This window comes from Coptis chinensis, chromosome 6 (genome assembly GCF_015680905.1).
Source record: "Coptis chinensis isolate HL-2020 chromosome 6, ASM1568090v1, whole genome shotgun sequence".
NCBI classification, from domain to species: Eukaryota; Viridiplantae; Streptophyta; class Magnoliopsida; order Ranunculales; family Ranunculaceae; genus Coptis; species Coptis chinensis.
In genome coordinates this window covers 81,402,353-81,421,420 of record NC_141461.1, presented here as the reverse complement: position 1 = coordinate 81,421,420, position 19,068 = coordinate 81,402,353, and the positions used below count along the sequence as shown (strand labels likewise).

Below are 19,068 nucleotides of genomic sequence, written 5' to 3'. Positions count from 1 at the left end.
AACTAAATTATCAAAACTCAAACCGTTTTTTATAGATTTGATTTGGGTCGTTATTGAAACCTATTGACAGCCTGGTTGGACTTGGGACTGATATGCAAACGAGAGTGTTGAAAAGGAATTACTTGAAGAAACAGAAAACTCAGTTTAGGAAATCCAGCACGCACGTGGTAACAAAAATAGAATACTGACCGAACGGGCAGTGAAGTCAGCTTGTTTGGCCTCGACCAAATCTGCCCGAAATTCCTGGGGGCAGCGAAATGGAAGAATAACAACTGTGCCAGGAAAAAGTGCACAATAAAGTCACTCGTACGAGTTGCCTCAAACACACTAAACGACAAACTAGAATGAAAAAGCTAACTTTAGGAACTTCCTAAATTCCAACAACGTAGCAGAGTTTGACACTTCCTATTTTCTCCTCCCTCGTATATAAATAAATTCCAAAACAGCAGCATTAGTTCTTGGGTGAGGCAACAATGTTGAAGATTGTTAGAAAAGCTGCTACTACTGCGAAGAAGTTGCACGTGCAGAATCGTTGGTTGTCGTTTACAGCTTCGAGTGCATGTGGGATTAGAGGTCCATGTATTATTGAGAAGCGTGGTATTGATATTATTCATGACCCTTGGTTCAATAAGGTTTGTTTTCATTCAACGTAACATTTTCTTGTTGATTTTGGACTTTTTACATTGTTGGTTTCTTATATACAAACTTATCTAAGGTCACTTTTGTCGATTTTGATATCAATGGTTTTGCACCAAGACGTTAAACATTGGGCTGCCTAGGTTGTTACTATCGTGTAAGTGGTCGTTTATTGCTAAGAATCAGTTGGGTCTGTGTCGCGATTGAATCATACTCTGTAGCTTGATATCCTTGAAAGGAAGCTTGACTGATAGAAAGGGGGAGAGAGAGAATCTTTAAGTCTATGGGAAAGTGGCTGAAACATGTGATCTGATCATAATGTTTTCGGCCAAATTGTGCTAATTGTTTTATTTACTAATCTGATTAAAAAGACAATCCTTGCAGCTGACTAGGTGGCATTGCCTGCTAGCACTTGTCATACTTTCTTTTTCTTGTCATATGATTGAAATTTACTGACTTCTTCTGATCAGATTAGTAGACTTTTTCTCTGCGTGTAGGACACTGCTTTCCCACCAACAGAAAGAGATCGACTTGGTCTTCGAGGCCTTCTCCCTCCTCGCATCCTAACATTTGAGCAGCAATATGATCGTTTTAGTGAGTTTTCAAATTCCAAATACGCTCCTCTCAGATTTTACTGCTACTTACACTTCCGTATTCTGAGTTGTACCATTTGTCCTTTATTTTTTTATGGATAGCATCATGTAAACTTTACTTTTGACTATAATTAATTTGGAACATACAATAGCACATGCTAATTAAATAGTAACGGGAAACCACTTGCCTATTGGTTCACCTGACATGCTAACAGCTATTATGCCCCCCAAAAAAAAATGTTGAAATGTTCTATACAAGATTTGCAAGTTAGCATGTGTTTTTATTATTTTTGTAAATACAGCTTTTTAGACCACTGCAAATCTTTCATTATCATATGTTTTTGCTTAAGTTGTAACTATACAATAGATGTAACTATGCGATAAAACTCTTCAACTGATGCATAACGAAATCTTCTTTACTACATGGTAATTTGAGAGCACTGTTCTTTTTTATGAAATCACAGTGGATGCATATCGATCTCTGGAGAAGAATACTTCTAACGACTCTGAGAGAGTGGTATCTTTAGCGAAATGGAGGATGCTGAACAGACTGCACGACAGAAATGAGACATTGTATTACAGAGTAGGTTTTGTGGCCGAAGGCTTGAATGTTTAGATTAAGATTGTCCTTTAGTTTTGAGAAACTGAAGTTTCTAATCCTTAAGTTGGTGCATCCAGGTCCTTATTGATAACATTAAAGAGTTTGCTCCAGTAATATACACTCCAACAGTTGGATTGGTATGTCAAAATTACGGTGGCTTATTCAGACGGCCACGTGGGATGTATTTTAGTGCAAAGGACAAAGGAGAGATGATGTCGATGATATACAACTGGCCAGCCAAACAGGTATTACTTGAATTTCTGGAAGTGCTAAAGTCACTTGTTTTTTTGTGTTCTACACTTCTTCTTTGACCTTTGATATTGCGTTATCAAATGATACGTTACATGTTCATATATGTTGAACATTTCTGAGCCTTGTTGCTAAAAGTCACACTATTGTAACTTTAGTATTCGTCTTGGCTTTTTATTGTCTTGCTTAAAATCTGGTGCATGAAGTTATTTTCTTTTCTTACACGATACTGAATTCTGTCATTCAAGAATATGTACTACGTTTAAGCTATGGAACCTTGGTAGGTAAATCCGGAACGCTTTGTTGGCTCCACTATACAACTAGATAGCAATAACATGCTTACAATTGCAGTTCGCATGTAAATTATCCATTGCACCATTTCTTCAACTTACTTGATACCATCTCATTAGTCCCACTACGCTTAATGCTTGTTTCCGTAGATTATGTTCTGTTTACTCTTAATTTTATGTATAACTTGTACTTGGATCATCACAAATTACTGAACTCGTGGCAACCTGCCATATATTATTTTAACCTTGAATTAGATTTCTTAAGAGCAATATAATGCAAAGGTTTCATGTTCTTCGTTTCTCATTATGGGAGTTCTATGCTAATGTTCTGGCATTCCTTGAGAAAACTTATATGGAAGAGACGAAAATTCCTTTATCTAAAAAGCAAATAAACAAGCATTTTGAATAAGCTTATATACTCAATAGTCGTTCTGTTTTGTGAATTAACTTGTGCTTTGGCCACAATTGCCTAATTGACTAAAACTATGAATTGGATATCTTTTTTGAAAAAAATTATATTACTTAGTTAAACATAGTACACAGTGTTTCTGTTGTCTGGACTCCGCCCCAATTTGATTTTAATGTAGTTCCGCTGGAACCAATCTTATGATACAAAGACATGGAGATCTATATGAGTGTCGCACACCTGATCATTTTAAACTTATAAAGCATGCATTGTGTCCAAAATGCTGGATATGGCGTGGAACTTCCTAGAAAATGATTTTTTTTTGTTATATGTAGCTAATGGTATAAGGACCTTATATATTCCCTAAAGAATGAAGATGGTTCATGTCATTCGCTCTTCTTCCTCTTATGACAGGTAGACATGATTGTTCTGACAGATGGTAGCCGAATTCTTGGCCTTGGCGATCTAGGAGTTCAAGGAATTGCAATACCCATTGGGAAGCTTGATATGTATGTTGCTGCTGCTGGCATGAACCCACAGAGAGTACGTATTCGGTATTTCTGTATTGGCATCATTCAAATACTTTGTCGCTCACTCTGTAATTTCTCTCTATGTACTCCTTGATATTGTTCTATCTCCGTGTTATATTGTTTATCCTTTACATAACAAGTTTTACTTGATATATTTTTCTCGAAAATAGTATTGGCCAATCTCAGTTTTATTTTATTACAGATACTTCCAGTTATGCTGGATGTGGGCACCAACAATCAAGTGCTGCTTGAAGACCCTCTTTGTGAGTAGAAATTACTTTCTGTCCTGTATATACGTAGTAATATTTCCAGAATATTAGCTTAGATATTTGGGAGCTGCGAGGAAAGAAATGGCTGGATGACCCAAACTATATTTTGATTTATTAGCACCTTTCCCTATGTGCATGGTACTTACTTTCTGTTTCTGTATATATTTAGTAGGATTCGCAGAATCTTTGCTTAGATACTTGGGAGTTGCGAGGAAAGAAATAAATTAATGAACCATCATATATGTTGATTTATGAGCAATTTTTCAGGGGGAAGGGGTTACATTCTCTTTTTTTCTACACTAAATACAAAGTCACCCCTTTCCCAATGTGATTTGTGTGTGGTCCTGGTTAAGTGGAGAGGATTGTTCTTCAAGGAACCTTCTTAATTTCGTATGTTCTCAACATTAGCATCAGTGTCATAGTAACTTGTGAAGTTGCCAATAACTCTATAAGCTCAAACTTGCAGAGGAAGGCTACAACAATGTATTCCAAGGGCCCGAGACCTAGTAGGCACATACCATGCCATATACATGGGATGGACTCTCATAACACTCCCACAAAAATGGAGTGAACTTGTTAATAATCCCCCTCAATGGGATCACGTGTCTTAACAGCCGACAACGTCACTGTTATCTGATGACACTATACATTTTTGTTTTCTTTATTCATGTATCCCAATTCTACCATCTAAGAACTTTTAGTTTGAATACATTATATCACAAAGCTTTCTACCGCTCAATTTTGCTTCACAGACTTAGGACTGCGGCAACCAAGGTTGGAAGGAGAAGAGTACTTATCTGTTGTTGATGAATTCATGGAAGCTGTACATGCACGTTGGCCCAAGGCTATTATCCAGGTACCTCTTTCAAAAGTATGATTCACTGTACACATATTGTTGTCATCCCCCGCAATGATGGTAATATGGCATCGATGTGTTTTTTTACCAGTTTGAAGATTTTCAAATGAAGTGGGCTTTTGAAACTCTGCGACGTTATCGAAAAAAGTTTTGCATGTTTAATGATGATATACAGGTAAGGGTCTCATGTTCCTTGGCTGATTAATTGAGGTGGTGCTATGGTTAAATTTTTAGTATGTACTTCCATTACTACTGTAGGGTACTGCTGGGGTTGCACTTGCTGGACTTCTGGGAGCAACAAGAGCACAGGGTCGACCAGTATGTGACTTTGCAAAGCAAAAGATAGTTATAGCAGGGGCAGGGAGGTAATTGCTAAATCCAACTAAGTTAACGGCTTTCTTTTTCTATCTGTTTATGGCTGAGCGTAACAGACTTTCATTTGCTTCATACTTCATCAACTAATGTTTACATTTAAAATACAGTGCAGGAATAGGTGTTCTTAACATGGCAAAACAGGCGTTCTTGAGGATGGTCGAAAACTGTGGGATGGTAGACAACAATCAGTTCTGGCTACTAGACAAAGATGTGTGGGTCTACCATTAGTCATACTTTATTTTCTAGTCTCTAGCATAACTATTTCCAAACCCCACATCCCTGCAACTGAGTCTTGAGAGATATTGAGTCTATTCATCGTAATATTTAGTTGCTCCATCTCAACTTCACATGTGTTCACTGCCTATAATACCAATTTGTGGAAGCCTCACACACAACATCCCTTTAGGCAAGGGGGTGAGTGGGAGGTTGCCTTTTGGTCAAGTCCCGCGCATTTTATATATGCATATAAAATATCAACTAATTAAGCTGGCATCTTTCATAAGCCGTCCCTTCCATCATAAAGTTATAACTTAACTGAGAGAATGAAACAATACTGATAGGCCAATGACACTACTAATATCTCAACTGGAAGGTTTATTTACAGTATTGACGTATTGTGGTCTTCCCATAATAGAACTTGATGTCGGTAAGTTGGAGATTCTGAAGTGTTGAACTATATTGTTTAGAGATTATAATAAATGGAAAATGGTTACGAGGGACCAAAGGAGCTCTACTTTCTACATGACTTTTTCTGGCCGTCCAATACATGACCTACCTAAAACTCCTTGCAATACAGTTGCAAGTTAACAGAAAATGAGGATAGCATTATGGTATTTAATAAAAACATACCATTTCACTTCGAGGAGTGCAGGATTGATCATCCATTCAAATTTTCACTTGATATATGTTTTACTTGGGTGCAGGGTCTCGTCACGACGGACAGAAAGAATATAGATCCAGCTGCAGCACCTTTTGCAAGAGGCCATGGTCAGGGAGAGATTGAAGGACTGAGGGAGGGAGCTAGTCTTCATGAAGTGGTAAGGTTTGCAGAATGCTTGTATATTTTATGAGTGATGTGGGATGATTAAGCCTCTTATTTAAGCATTCCATGTTTCTGTGGTTTAGATGTCATTTTTTTGGTATTGATAGCTTAACTTTAATGTTTAATGTTTAATGTTTTCCAGGTAGCAAAGGTGAACCCTCATGTGCTTCTTGGCCTCTCGGGAGTTGGCGGTATATTTACCGAAGAGGTGAGCGCCGCTATCTAATATTTACATGTCAGATATCACCTATTGTCTGTGGGAAGAATATGCTTCAGAAGGTGGTTTTCTCTGTTTAAGCTGGACCCAGTGACTAAATGTGTGTATGACTGACCTGCCAACTCATTGCTGCATGGCTTGACAAGTTATTGCTGTTCTAAATCTGGACTGATCCATCCAATATTTCCACACCTAGAAAACTAGATTAATCCACAGGGATCTATCTCACCTGAGACAGAAATCTGGAGTTGGACCTAGGTTGATCCAAGGACCTTCTGCAGCGACCTGGAGCCCCAGAGAATGCCAAAGTCTTCCATCTCAAACCAATTTCTCACATTCTCCTACCTTACCCTGTTTTATAGGACATAATAGTCTGATACTTGAAAACTTGAAAATGGTAAAATACACCCAATGTTTGCTTTACATGAATTTACTGCTCAATTATTCAGGTACTTAAGGCCATGCGAAAATCAGACTCTAGCAGACCTGCTATATTTGCCATGTCAAATCCTACAATAAAAGGTTCATTTCATCCTTGAAGTCCTTTATAATTTTTCTAGTGGAAGTCTCTTTGTTATCCTGATCTTCGTTTCAATTTCTTATGTCTCTGTTTGGATACTTATTGTTTTCTGTTCATATGAAACAGCTGAATGCACAGCTGCTAATGCCTTCGAATATGCGGGAGAAAACACAGTTTTTGCTAGTGGGAGCCCTTTCGAGAATGTCAATCTTGGTTAGCATCTGTTCTATCTCCTTATGGGAGAGGTCTGAGTAAAATCTAGGTTTTACGTGAAAATATATAATTTACTACATTGGTTATGGTAATACAGGCAATGGAAAAGTAGGCCATGTTAATCAAGCAAATAACATGTATCTGTTCCCTGGGTAAGAAGAGATTCTCCACGCAGATTTAGCTATCAGAAAGTTTAGTGAAGATATCTACTAATTAAATGTTACTTTTGATTCAGAATTGGTCTGGGAGCTCTTCTTTCGGGTGCTCGTGTAATCACAGATGGCATGTTGCAAGCTGCTGCTGAATGGTAAGAACTTACGGATTTGTAAAACAACACAGTCATGCTATTGTGTTACTTATCCATGTAAAACTAAAACCAACTTTGGTAAGTGTTTGTGCAAGTTAAATAGCTTAACACGGAGAGATCATTGACCGAGTGACAGTCCAATGCGAAAGTGCAGGAAAGCTAATCATATTCGATTATGGTTTCAGAGAATTGAGTACTAAATGACTTTATGTGATAGTTGACCAGTGTTTTTGACTAAAATTTACTCGTCCATTGGGAAAGCTTGTAGGAGTTGAGAAGCACCCTTCCCTTCCCATAAGAGAAATAAAAAACACTAGATACATATTTTGACTTCTATGATGTACATTTTTAACAGTCCTATGAGATGGAGTGAATCTCTATGGAAGCCATGGAAATTTGACCATATTTATGAGATATTTAGAATTCATTACTGTTGCTAAATTATTGATATTTCTCTATTTTGATGTCCAGCCTTGCATCATATATGACAGATGAACAAGTCCAGAGCGGCATGTTGTACCCTTCTATTTCAAGGTAAATAATCTTAACTCCTGAGTCTTCCAGATCAAAATCTTATTACAAGAATTAAGATCCTGATCTAATTTAAGTCACTAATAGAGCATGCAAATCATTCTGTGTGAGTCTAGCCAAATTTTCTAGGATGTATAATTAAGTTATTTCATAATATCTTTCAGCTTGTTTCTTGGAAACTTTCATTCATTGTTGATGTAACTAAACGAGGAAGCTGTCATGTGAATGTTCAGAGCGTAGTTAGTTTTACAAAATTAACAAGTATACTTGTTATAACCTCTTTATTATTATTAAAATTACAAAAATATGTGCAGTATCCGACATATTACAACGGAGGTTGGAGCTGCTGTTCTGCGAGCTGCCTTAGCTGAAGAGCTTGCTCAAGGACACGGTGACGTAGGACCTAAAGAGCTTATGCACATGTCTAAGGTATAAAAGGATTAAATTTCTTATTCTATGTACTTCCTGAGCAAATATGGATGTCAGAGCCAATCAAACAAAAATATGGATGTCAGAGGTCGAAGATAAAACCTTGATAAACTGGTGTAAAGTCTAGAAAGTGACTTGCCTATGCCATATAGTTTTCTTGATTTCAACGCCGGGTTCAGTTTGAGAAGGTAGAATCTAACTATATATATCTAAGGACAGTTTGGTTGGTGCTGAACCTGGAAAAGCAAACCTGCCTTATTAGTTCCAGTCCTGCATCTTTCTATCTTGCAGACTGAATTTTGGTTGACTAATCACGACCTAGCTTGCTGTGTGTCCTGATCAGTTGAACCAGACCATTAATATTCTGCTTGATTTTAGCATGTCCTGCAAGTTGCCCAACAAAAAATTGATCATAACGTTCATCTGTTTCTTTTTCATTTGGTGGATTACTGTTTCATGAAGCATTATTAATTTTTACCAATGTTATATGTGATTATTTATCCTTTTTTTTGGGCAGGAGGATACAGTGGAATATGTAGCAAGCAATATGTGGTTCCCTGGTTATAGCCCTCTTGTCCAGAAGAAGTTTTTTTAATCCTCACATGTGAATTTTTTTGCTGACGCATATTTCACGGATTTCAAGCAGTCACCAGTCGATTGTTTCTGACTATACAGATGATATAACAAGGAACCAGATAGAAAGAAAAAGATTAGGAAATAAATCTGTAACTTCAAGCTTATATGATAGAACAAGAAGGCACCGGCAGCATCAGATAATGCCAAAATTTTGTGGACAGTGCTAGTCTTCTTTTTTTTTTAATGTCAATGTAACCTTTTGTATACTCAAATATATTTTAACATTTTCTCACCTGCTACTTAAAATTCTTCTGTTAGTTATGATTATTCATTCTTCTGAAGCTGGCAATAATTATCCAAAAAAAAATTTAACTTGTGTTTGTCTCGTAGATTTGTCCTTAGTTTCTCAGCCAACCGCTCTTGCAGAACAGCGAGAAGAAAAAGTCAGAACTCAGAACCACCGAGGAGAGAGAGAGAGAGAGAGAGAGAGAGAGAGAGGGGAGGGGGCGGATGTTAAGAAGTTGGCAGGTGATGTCGTAAACATGCTGATAATGCTCTGCCGGGACAAAGTATCGTTGTGCCTTCGTGATTATTTCTAAATGTGTATGCCAAGTCTTAGGACAAGGCACTGTTGCGCAAGTGTAACTGTGAGGAGTAAGAGTACCACAGAGGCCATTTGGCACCAAAAATACCTTAGTCAGCCGTCTAGGCCACCTAGAAGGATCACTGGTTATGGCACCAAGGCCAAACAAAGGAATCATTCTCTTGGGCACAGAGGGCGAACAAAGGATCACGATTCAGAAGCAGCCTTCTCGTTGGCCAGTTTCAGTTTTCACGGATCACACACCTCTTCCTTCCAGTTACTATTTAGTAGTAGTAGTAGTAGTGCTTTGTATAAAAAAACTGATTGATTGCTTCTCTGTGACACACTGACAGCATAAGGTAACTGAAGGGAAGAGCAGCATGTTAAGAACGAACAAGTAACAAGCTTTGAAATTTTGAAAGAGGCTGTAAGAGTGTAAGGTAAATATCCTAGAAAAATGCTACAAACGATTGACATATTATTATCCAAGAAGTACAGAAACTTGACTCAAATTTTCGGTTTCTTGCTTACTACTCAAGGTTGTTGCAGTACTTGGAGATTGTATCTCCATCTGTTTGTAGCATCTTATCAATGAAAATATAGGCATTTCAACAGCAAGACTCTTCCTCTTGAAAGGACCGGATCAGTTTTCAGAAATGAATGCATGTCTTGGGTCCGTTTTGGATTTCAGGATTGTAGTCCAATAGATTATGAACTACGCCGGATTCATCTACCCCATTACCGGGTCCACACTGCCATAGAAGAGGTTGGTGAGAAGCTGCCATACTGCCATTCCTTGGAGTTGGTCCACCACTTGTTTGCTAATGTGGTCTATTGGGCCCATGGCTTGACCTCTTTGATCAACACCACCAGCCTAGTACGAATGTCAAATCAAACTGGTATAATGCAAAGCATCTGTCACTAATTTAATTTTTGGGTTTTGATTATGGTCCATCACCAAAACGTTGTAATGGGTTTTGCTGGGTGGAAAAGGTTAGGTGCCCCTACAATATCATATAATGTTGTGATAAGCATCAAGAATTGAATAAATAAGCACCACTGAAACGTCTGAAACCCTTTCAGTAACTTGTGGAGTGAGTCAACATGGTTATTAAAATGAGACCATGGTGCACTGCTGCATCTAAATTGATTACCTACCCGCAACAGGGCCCAATCTAACACGCAGTACCGTGTCGACACGTGTATACCGACCAGCCTAGTTAAAAAAATCTACAAAAAGTAAACTAGAAGGTTAAGGGGGGACCACCACGTGGCAAAGTATCGAGAGATGGGTAAGAAACTGTTGGCCCACTCACCAATCCTAAAGGCCCGCTTCCTGTATCACATGAATGCTTTCTGATGGACCCACCTGCAACCACTCAGTATGCTCCACGGATCTCCTTTCCTTTACCTATATTAATTAATTAACCCTACATTTGAGTGGACCAAGGGAGTATGGACCCACATTTTCATCTCTTCCCCGCCTAAGCCGACCCCATATTATATCTGCTGTAGTCTGGAAATGGCATCTTTAATATATAAAAAAATGAGAGGCTAAGTGAATAGTGATTGGTATGGATGTAGGGGTATTTTGGTAATTTTATAATTATTTTTGTTTTTTTGGGGGCAAAACTGTATTTTCACAATTACCAAATTTGTTTTCTAGCAAAAAAAATAGACTTGGTGGGCTCTGGGATGAGAAAAATGATTGCCCATAGATAAAATAGTAATTCACTTCTATTGTAAATTTAAAATTAAAAAAAATAATAATAGTGGGGCTTGAGATGGTTCCACGTGATAGGCACGTGGCATGAGGCTAGTATGGTTAAGTATTACATGTCCAAGTGTCCAACTAGCCATGGTGTTCACTGTTTAGTGTTAACTATTTGAACCCAAGTTTGCAAATTGTGGCTGCATCTCCAGGTTTGCAACCGACAATTAGAACTGATAATACAATTAGAACTAGACAAAGAATGATTACTATATATTGTGACCACACTTATTTATATATGATATGACTGGAGAGACAAAAGTTACAAGGTCTCAATTGTTTCTAAATTGTGTGGAATAACACACTTTTAATTAAAGCCGTTTTACACATCCCCATCAACGGTGGAGGTGTTTCTTAGCAAGGGAGCTGTATGAATTAACACTAAAAATATGGCGTGATGGTCGTAGCAAATCTAAACTACAGACAATGGTTGGTTTCGTTAGTTATTCAGAAAATCATCTAGTTGTTATGGTGAATTGCTATGTTTTGCGGTTGAAAGACAGGAACATACATCCATGGAATTGTTTCTTCCATGTTCTATGCTAGTCTGGTAATCTGGTACCATGCCTCAACAAGGCAATGGTTCAAAAAAGAGTATAAAATGCCAGGAAAAATTGGTAACGTAAAGGCCAAAACCCAAGGCCCGTAAGGCCGTAATCATATTGGACCAATTTCTATTCATTTCAGATTATTCCAACAAGAACCAAAAAAAAAACAGAATTTCTTCAACAATAATTTCTTGCCGAGAAAGTCATTAACTCATCACTTCTAGAGAATATTATTGCACGAAAAATGATATTACATAACAAATATATAAAATTTTCCTTCAACCCAAGTTAATAAATCTTGGTTTCCTAGAGTCTCAAGGATTCTACCTAATTTCAATGAAATGAATTGCATTGATCGAGTTAGGACTAAAATTACAGAGTTACATATGGACTTTCATTTCAAGACTTTGAAACAGTTGAATGATCCCGTTGTTGTCGATTTTTCGAAGTCCTAAGCTCTTGTTTATCACAAATTTGTAAGGAAAAATCTCTAAGTAGCTGAGTAGTAGTAGTTGAGCTAAAATTAGGAGCCGTGGTTGTTGATGTCTTGGAGGTTTTGGAAGATTTCGCAACTCCAACAGAATTAGTTACACTGTTTGCAACTGAATGAATTTGAGTTGGAGGTTGAACATCAATAGAAGTTGCAATAGTTACACCAGCTGGCTGAATAGCAGAGAAGCTCATAACAGGAGTCATAGACATAGTTGGTGGAAAAGCCCATAACTGAGGCTGATTTGAAGAAGGTCCAGCAGCAGCAGCTATGGAAGTAGTTGAAGTTTGAGGAATCATCCAAAAAGCACCAGTTGGAACTGATGGTATAAGTCTTCCATCACTTGTAACACCCCACATAGGTACAAATCCTTGTGGACTTATACCTCCAGTTGCAATTGGTGCTAAACCTCCTGACATTGAATGAGAATAATCAACGACGACCTTCTTTTGATTATTCTCATTCGATACTTCATCGCTTTGTTTTCTTTTCTTCTTCGTCGTCGTTGTTTTTGTTGTGGTCGTTGATGCTGTTTCGTTTTCTGGAATATGAGTTGTGGAGGGAGTTGTTGTTGTTGTGCTATTGAGTGAGCCTTGAACGGATAAGGAAGAAGCTGGGACTGTACCCGTTCCAGTAGCGGCGATTATAGAAGTTTCAGCATTTTCAAGGAGCCATCTAACGGTTTCGCCGTCAGATTTATGGCCTAACTCGCGCGTTAACTGAAAGATTCTTGCTGCACATATTGCTGGAATTCGTATCCGTCTACCCCTTCCTTCGACTTTTGCATGTCTATCTCTCGAAGCTCTTTTTGCTGCTGCTGTTGTTGGACTTACAGCTGTTTTTCTTACTTGTACCTGCTTCGACATAGGCATCGGCATCTGCATAGCTGATATTGGTACTGCTCCTATTGGTGGTTGAGGTGGTGTTTGTTGTAGTTCTGGGTCTTGGTCTGGGTCTGGGTCTGTTTCTTTTGGTTCTTCTTTAAAAGAAACTATTGGAACTTCTTGTGATGGTTTTGCCATTAGAGAATCTAAAAGAAGATGAAACAAATCTATTAAAACTAAAGCTGGAAAGCAGACAATCTAATTATAATCTTAGACACTGTTTTCTGGGTCTGAAACCGATGAAAAATGAATGAAAGGAAAGTAAAATGGAAAGGCAGCTAACCAAATAACAAACTCCCCTTGCTGGAACTCTTTAATATGGTTTATCTTTTCTCTTGACTGTTACCTCAAAAACTAAAGTTGGCCTGCTTTCTTTCCACAGGGCAGGGTCCAGGTTTTTTAATCTGGTCCACTTGTTTCAGTGGGGGAGTTGGAGAGAATGGACCACCTGCCAATATAGTGGTGTCAATGGGGCAGGCTTGGCCCATGATTGGATAAAAAAAATCTATTGGGGTTTTTTATTGGGGTGGTCGATTGACTGATTGAGTATTAACCACACATCTTTGAACGAAGCATCTTCTATAACCGACTGAACAAGTGACTCATGCTGCGGGGTATATAGAACGATTTAGCCAAAGCCGAATAATGCTTCAGTATTAACAAGTTCAATTTGGTTAGTATATTGTAGCTGGGACAGTGGGGGTAGTCCGGTAGTGCATGCACTATACATAATCCAGATAAGATGAAAGCTCTGTCCTAACTAGGGGTGTTAGCTTGGCCCTCAAACCATAAAAGCCTTCGTGACTGACTGAGGGCTGGACTAGCCCGCCCCTAATGTGTGTTGAGCAGGGTCATGATATAAATACGCAAGTCTTTATCCGCCCTTCGGCCCTTAATTTTGAAGGCTAAATGAGGGCCAGGCCGGTCCCAGTTGAATTATACACTACTAATTTATTATTATTATTATTTTTATGGTTTTAATTATTTTTATTGTACTTTTGATTATGTATATCAGTTTCAACTAAAGATATAAAACTTATTCTTATACCTTTAGAAAATGAGATATAGAAATGGTGGAAGAGATGATAGCCTTACATTTTCAATACTTAACCATGTTACTACGTTAGAATTGCAAGTTAATTTTGCCTTTATATGACCTATATACATATCTCTCATTTAATTACAAAAAATATATATGTTATGTTATAATCTGCTCCTAATTGAATACTAATTGTAGTGGCAAAAGTCGATATAACCTAGATAATTAAGTTAGAAAAAAAAAAAAAATATATATATATATATATATCTTACTATCTTAGAAAAATATGGGGGTCGATGAACAGTTTGTTCACGTACGTCACAGGGGTATCATCGTCATTTTGCTGTCTAATGTTGGCACATAACCGTCATTTCGTAAAAGATATAACAGAAAAAAGACAAATCTAGAGAAGGAGAGAGAGTACGAAGGGAAGAAACCCAACTCTCTCTTCTCGCCTGGCCTGCTATAAAAAAAAAAAAAAACCCCCAACATCTTCTAGACCACTTGACTGCTAACATACAAAAGGCATGACTTGGAATTGGGTTTCTCGCTTATAGGAGTTCCTCCTCCGTATTGTTGCCTTATGATCTGAGAACCATATTGGTGAATTTGCTCTTATATCCTATCTAGAGATCATCTTTATCAAATGGAATATATGGACTTTCGTACAGGTACAGAACTGAAAGTGTAATTGTTCATTAGGGATGCTCACTTATATATATTCGATCTTGACAATCTACTTAGCTCAATTTTAAAACTTAATGCTATGAACTCAGAATCGTAGGGAAAATAGTGCCGATATTACTCTTTCATGTCTGCACATAAATGACATGTAATTAATTCATGCAATTTTTACATGCGATTGTTCAAGGTGCATTACTTATTAGTTCGAATGTCATACAAGTAAGCCTTATCTATATACTTAGACCATTACACACATCATAGAAAGGAAACTGATAGTTGATTGTTTTTTTTACATTGGAATGTTTAAGAATTGTCATGAATTACCAATGTCAGAACCTAATCACTCAAGTAGGAACATTTCGTTTTACATATAATACCTATTTACACATAATGCTTAGCAAGTTGTTTCGTGAGACTAATCTCTTTATGCTATATATTCACTTATCCAGGAAGTAGATATGACAAATCTGGGACTTTCAAGAGGAGGCGGAAAAGAAACTAACACTATTGCAAGATTGAGCTAAGGTAATTTTCTATAGGCTTAAGATTTTGTGATTTTTCTAGGACCGTGTATTTAATTGCTATCCCCTACCTCAGTCAATTTACCGACTTTTCCTTCTTGCATTTTTTGGGAGAAAACAGTGTTAAACCATCAAGAATTTTAACAGTGTTATTTTGTTTTTTCTATTGTTGTCAATTTTATCTCAACGTTTGTACTGTTGTCTCAGTTTTAGCTCCATAAATGAATAAATTGCATGACTGTAAGCAGGGTACATAAATGGAAAAGGGTGCATCACATTAGGGATTCTAAGTGGTGATGGGTAGTGGTGAAGAGGAGAGGAACATATAGGACTCACGGTAGTGTTTCCATGATGAAAACTCATATTCACCGACCAAGGACCAATGACAGAATGGAGAATGGACCAGAGGGATGCTGATGTTTAGTGCCAAATGAGCCACGTGGCGTGGCATGAGATGAGCTGAATGGAGCTGCAGATGCATAATTTCTTATAGGGTGTGTCTCTTATATTTTCTGGCCCGAGACCAAGGAGATTCCCTATCGATTTTTCTTATAGGGTGTGTCTCTTATATTTTCTGACAGGAGATTCCCTATCATATTGCTCATCTTTTGGAGCATCACTAGAAGGGGAATCACTTTCAGTTTTGATGCTCTCATGCTAGACTTGATTCTCATTGTTCTCAGGCACAAGCATTCCCAAGTCCAGGGACACTATCTCAGAAGGTTTACCTCCTATTTCACCATTTGGATGACCATCTTCTTCTCTCGGCAAGAACTTCATTTTTGTTTTTTATGTGAAATGAGGTATCTGGAATAGAGCTTTCAGACTTATCTTCTTTCTTTTATATCTCTGTGTTTGCAGATACAATAGTTTCCTTTGCTTCATTTACTTCCACTTCAAATTTTCCAACAACATGCATAGAAATTCCAGGGTTCCATTTTCTGAATTTCTGACCTGCATCTTAGCTATAGTTCCGGGGGGAGCCAGTGCTACTTCTTTGTAAGAAGGTGATTTTCCAAGACTAACTATTGAATTGCTCTGTGCTGGAGCTACTTCATGAGGCGAATAAGTTTGGAATGGTTCTGAGGAAGGATTAGATAGTGCACTTTCATTTCTAGAGTTATCCACTGGTTTGCTACACAAGGAACTGACTTCACCCTGTACGTTACAGCCTTGACAACTTTTCGGCTGAATTTAGGACCCAACACTGGACTCTTGGAGGGTTGGTAGTCAGATCCATTTTAAATGTAAGATCCATTTTTTTTTTGCTAATCTTTCTTAGCAGGTCAGATTATTCTCTAAACATCAACTAAAAGTTGGCTCAAAACGTGCGTGAGCACGTGCATGATGCTAGTATATATATATATAATGTAAAATAACAAAAAAAATTATGAGGGTCCAAGTGAGGGCTAGTGATGGCCTAATGAGAGTCGGGCTCATGTTCCTAAACCTATGCCCTAGTCCGCCCCTCATAGACATGAAGGTCGGGCTGGCCCACCCCTCAAATCTATGAGGGTAAGTTTTTGATCGAGGGCTTTTCCAAGCATTTTTTAGGGTCAGATTGGGACGGACGGGTTGAGGGCCCTGAGGGCTGAATTATCACCCCTAGTCCTAACTTATCACTCATTTTCTCTACTATTTCCAAATATCGTGTGTTTTCAGGTGATGTGACCAATTTTGTGGTGTTGTTTCATTTTAAGTTGTTTGGTTATGGTTGTTCTTAGTTAGAAATATCTCAAGTTGTTCTTGGTTCAATTACTGTTTGTGTGCACCTATTTTCTTTTTCAAAATTAGAGAGCTACGCCAAATTGCTAAACTTTTAAGTTGTCACAAAATGAAAATGAGATGAGTAATATTGGTGTTAGGTTAGGTCTAAAAGAAGAGGATCTTTCACAGTGTCCCCTAAAGCCCCTAACCTTCACAAAAGCGTGCCAATGTTCAATGAAGAAAAAAAAAAAAAAAAACAACAACGGGCCAATTCACTATTTTATTATTTTAACGTACTATCAACGATTAAGACTGCATAGTTTGTGTTGATTCTTCGTTAGGACACATAAAATCTACTTAAGTGTCGCATATAAAATCTACTAAGAATTGGTTACACAATGTGGTCATTACAATACCCTACCATGTCACATAGGAATAGGGCCAATGCATGGTTACACAATGCATTCAAGATTTATATGGGTTATAGGGCCAACCTGAATTCTAATGGGCCCTATGCAAACCTCTTTAAAAATGGGTTTTTTTTTGATTTTTTTTTTAGTGGAGTGGGCTTTTGTAATGGATTTATGTTGGCTTTTTTTTTTACCACTTATAGTGGGCTTTTCTAAGTATAACAGGACACTTGATTTCAGTTTATTGTTGGGGCCCAATGTAAGGGCAGAAGAATTACATTTTATTTAATGTAAAACAAAACATGTGCGAGTGTGCCGAACAATTTGTGTGAGGAAGAAGATGAGAAACCTGGGGCAGAAGTGAGACAATTTGTGTGTCTCACTAGAAAACGGTGACATACTAGTGTGGAGCGGGACACATGTTGGGCGTCTCATTAGAAACATAGTTCAAGATTTTGGAATTTCTAGAATTCCGACAAATTCAAAAATTGGAATTCCGGCTCTTATTTCTGAGTACATTCCGAAATTCAAGTTATTTTTATTCTTGATCGGAAATTCTGAAAATTCCATTGAAATCACGAACTATGATTAGAAGACAGTATGGGGTTGAATGTTAAAAAGAACGAAAATATATATCGGTTTTTTAGGGTTCCGATAAATCGGTCGACAATGAACCAGAGAGTACGTGATTGAATCCACCACAATAATTCAAAACAAGTATGCAAACCTTGCTACGCATCGGTTTTTTTTCAGTCTTGAAACCCGTCCCTCGAGATCGATAGTTAGCATGGTTTATTTGGATTATAATTGTAAATTGTAATTGTAATTATATAGGAGAGACTCATTTATTAATTTTTTTAAAACAAAATGAGAGATAATTATGTTATTTAAGTGATATTAGGGAGGTTCTTTTAAATTATCAATAATAAAATAGGTCTTGTTTTAATTTTAATGTTGGAAATGGGGGTAATTATTTAATTTAAGTGACCATTAGAGAGGTGTTTTTAAATTATTAATAAAAAAAAGATTTTATTCAAATTATATTAATAAAAGTGGGACTTATTCTAAATTTAGTGAGAGAGGTGTTTCTAAATTAAGTAAATAAGGATATTTAAATTTGCCTACTCGAAAGTTGAGGAGGCTTTCGGAATACCCGACTATCATATAATGTAGAGATCTAAAAGTAGACCAATCAGAGCCGTCCATCCCACACAAATCTTCCCTAGTCAGCTTTTTAATTTTCTCATTTTCTTTTTTCAATTTTTTATTGACAACAGCCAAAAGAAGAAAGAGGAACGAAAAAATTGAGGCAGGCGGAAAATATAATTATAAAATAAATCAGAAGCAAATAGTAATAATTTCAAAATAAATGGTGTAACGAGAGTCTCAAACTAATAATAATAAGAATAATTCTAGGACCACCAGAAGAGAAGAAGAAGAAGCGCCAGGGGGGATAAAGGAAGACATGACCACATCGCGTTTTACGGTACAAGTATCTCGCTGTTAAGAATTTGATTAATGGCATTATCTTCTTCTTTTTATTTATATTTTTTGAGTCCGGTTCCTCTATAACCGGGTACAGAACCGGATATCTCTGTACCCGGTACTCAAAAAATATAGATAAAAAGAGGAAGATAATGCCATTGATCTCTGTACCACACACACACACATCTCGTATCTCGGCACACACACACACACACATCTCGGAGCACACACACAGGTATCGAGGCACACACACACCTCTCGGATTCGGATCAACGGCGAGATAACACGGTTACAGAGATGATCTCT

General features: G+C 37.5%; 2 protein-coding genes across 2 annotated transcripts; one reads left to right on the top strand and one right to left on the bottom strand.

Moving 5' to 3' along the window:
* The first annotated feature begins 296 nt into the window (after nucleotides 1-296).
* Nucleotides 297-8,932, top strand: LOC147494773 (NAD-dependent malic enzyme 59 kDa isoform, mitochondrial-like). The gene is made up of 19 exons (XM_086569266.1): nucleotides 297-632; nucleotides 1,134-1,230; nucleotides 1,694-1,812; nucleotides 1,908-2,075; nucleotides 3,190-3,318; nucleotides 3,508-3,568; nucleotides 4,327-4,430; nucleotides 4,522-4,605; nucleotides 4,689-4,795; nucleotides 4,913-5,015; nucleotides 5,729-5,842; nucleotides 5,990-6,055; nucleotides 6,514-6,586; nucleotides 6,711-6,797; nucleotides 6,895-6,949; nucleotides 7,033-7,104; nucleotides 7,576-7,638; nucleotides 7,950-8,064; nucleotides 8,582-8,932. Exons 1-19 carry the CDS (start codon nucleotides 474-476, stop codon nucleotides 8,657-8,659), a joined length of 1,854 nt encoding a protein of 617 aa, XP_086425392.1. The 5' UTR covers nucleotides 297-473; the 3' UTR covers nucleotides 8,660-8,932.
* Nucleotides 8,933-11,745: 2,813 nt separating this feature from the next.
* On the bottom strand, nucleotides 11,746-13,335 carry LOC147494772 (transcription factor TCP9-like). The gene has a single exon (XM_086569265.1). It carries the CDS (start codon nucleotides 13,052-13,054, stop codon nucleotides 11,942-11,944), a length of 1,113 nt encoding a protein of 370 aa, XP_086425391.1. The 5' UTR covers nucleotides 13,055-13,335; the 3' UTR covers nucleotides 11,746-11,941.
* Between the last annotated feature and the right edge of the window lie 5,733 nt (nucleotides 13,336-19,068).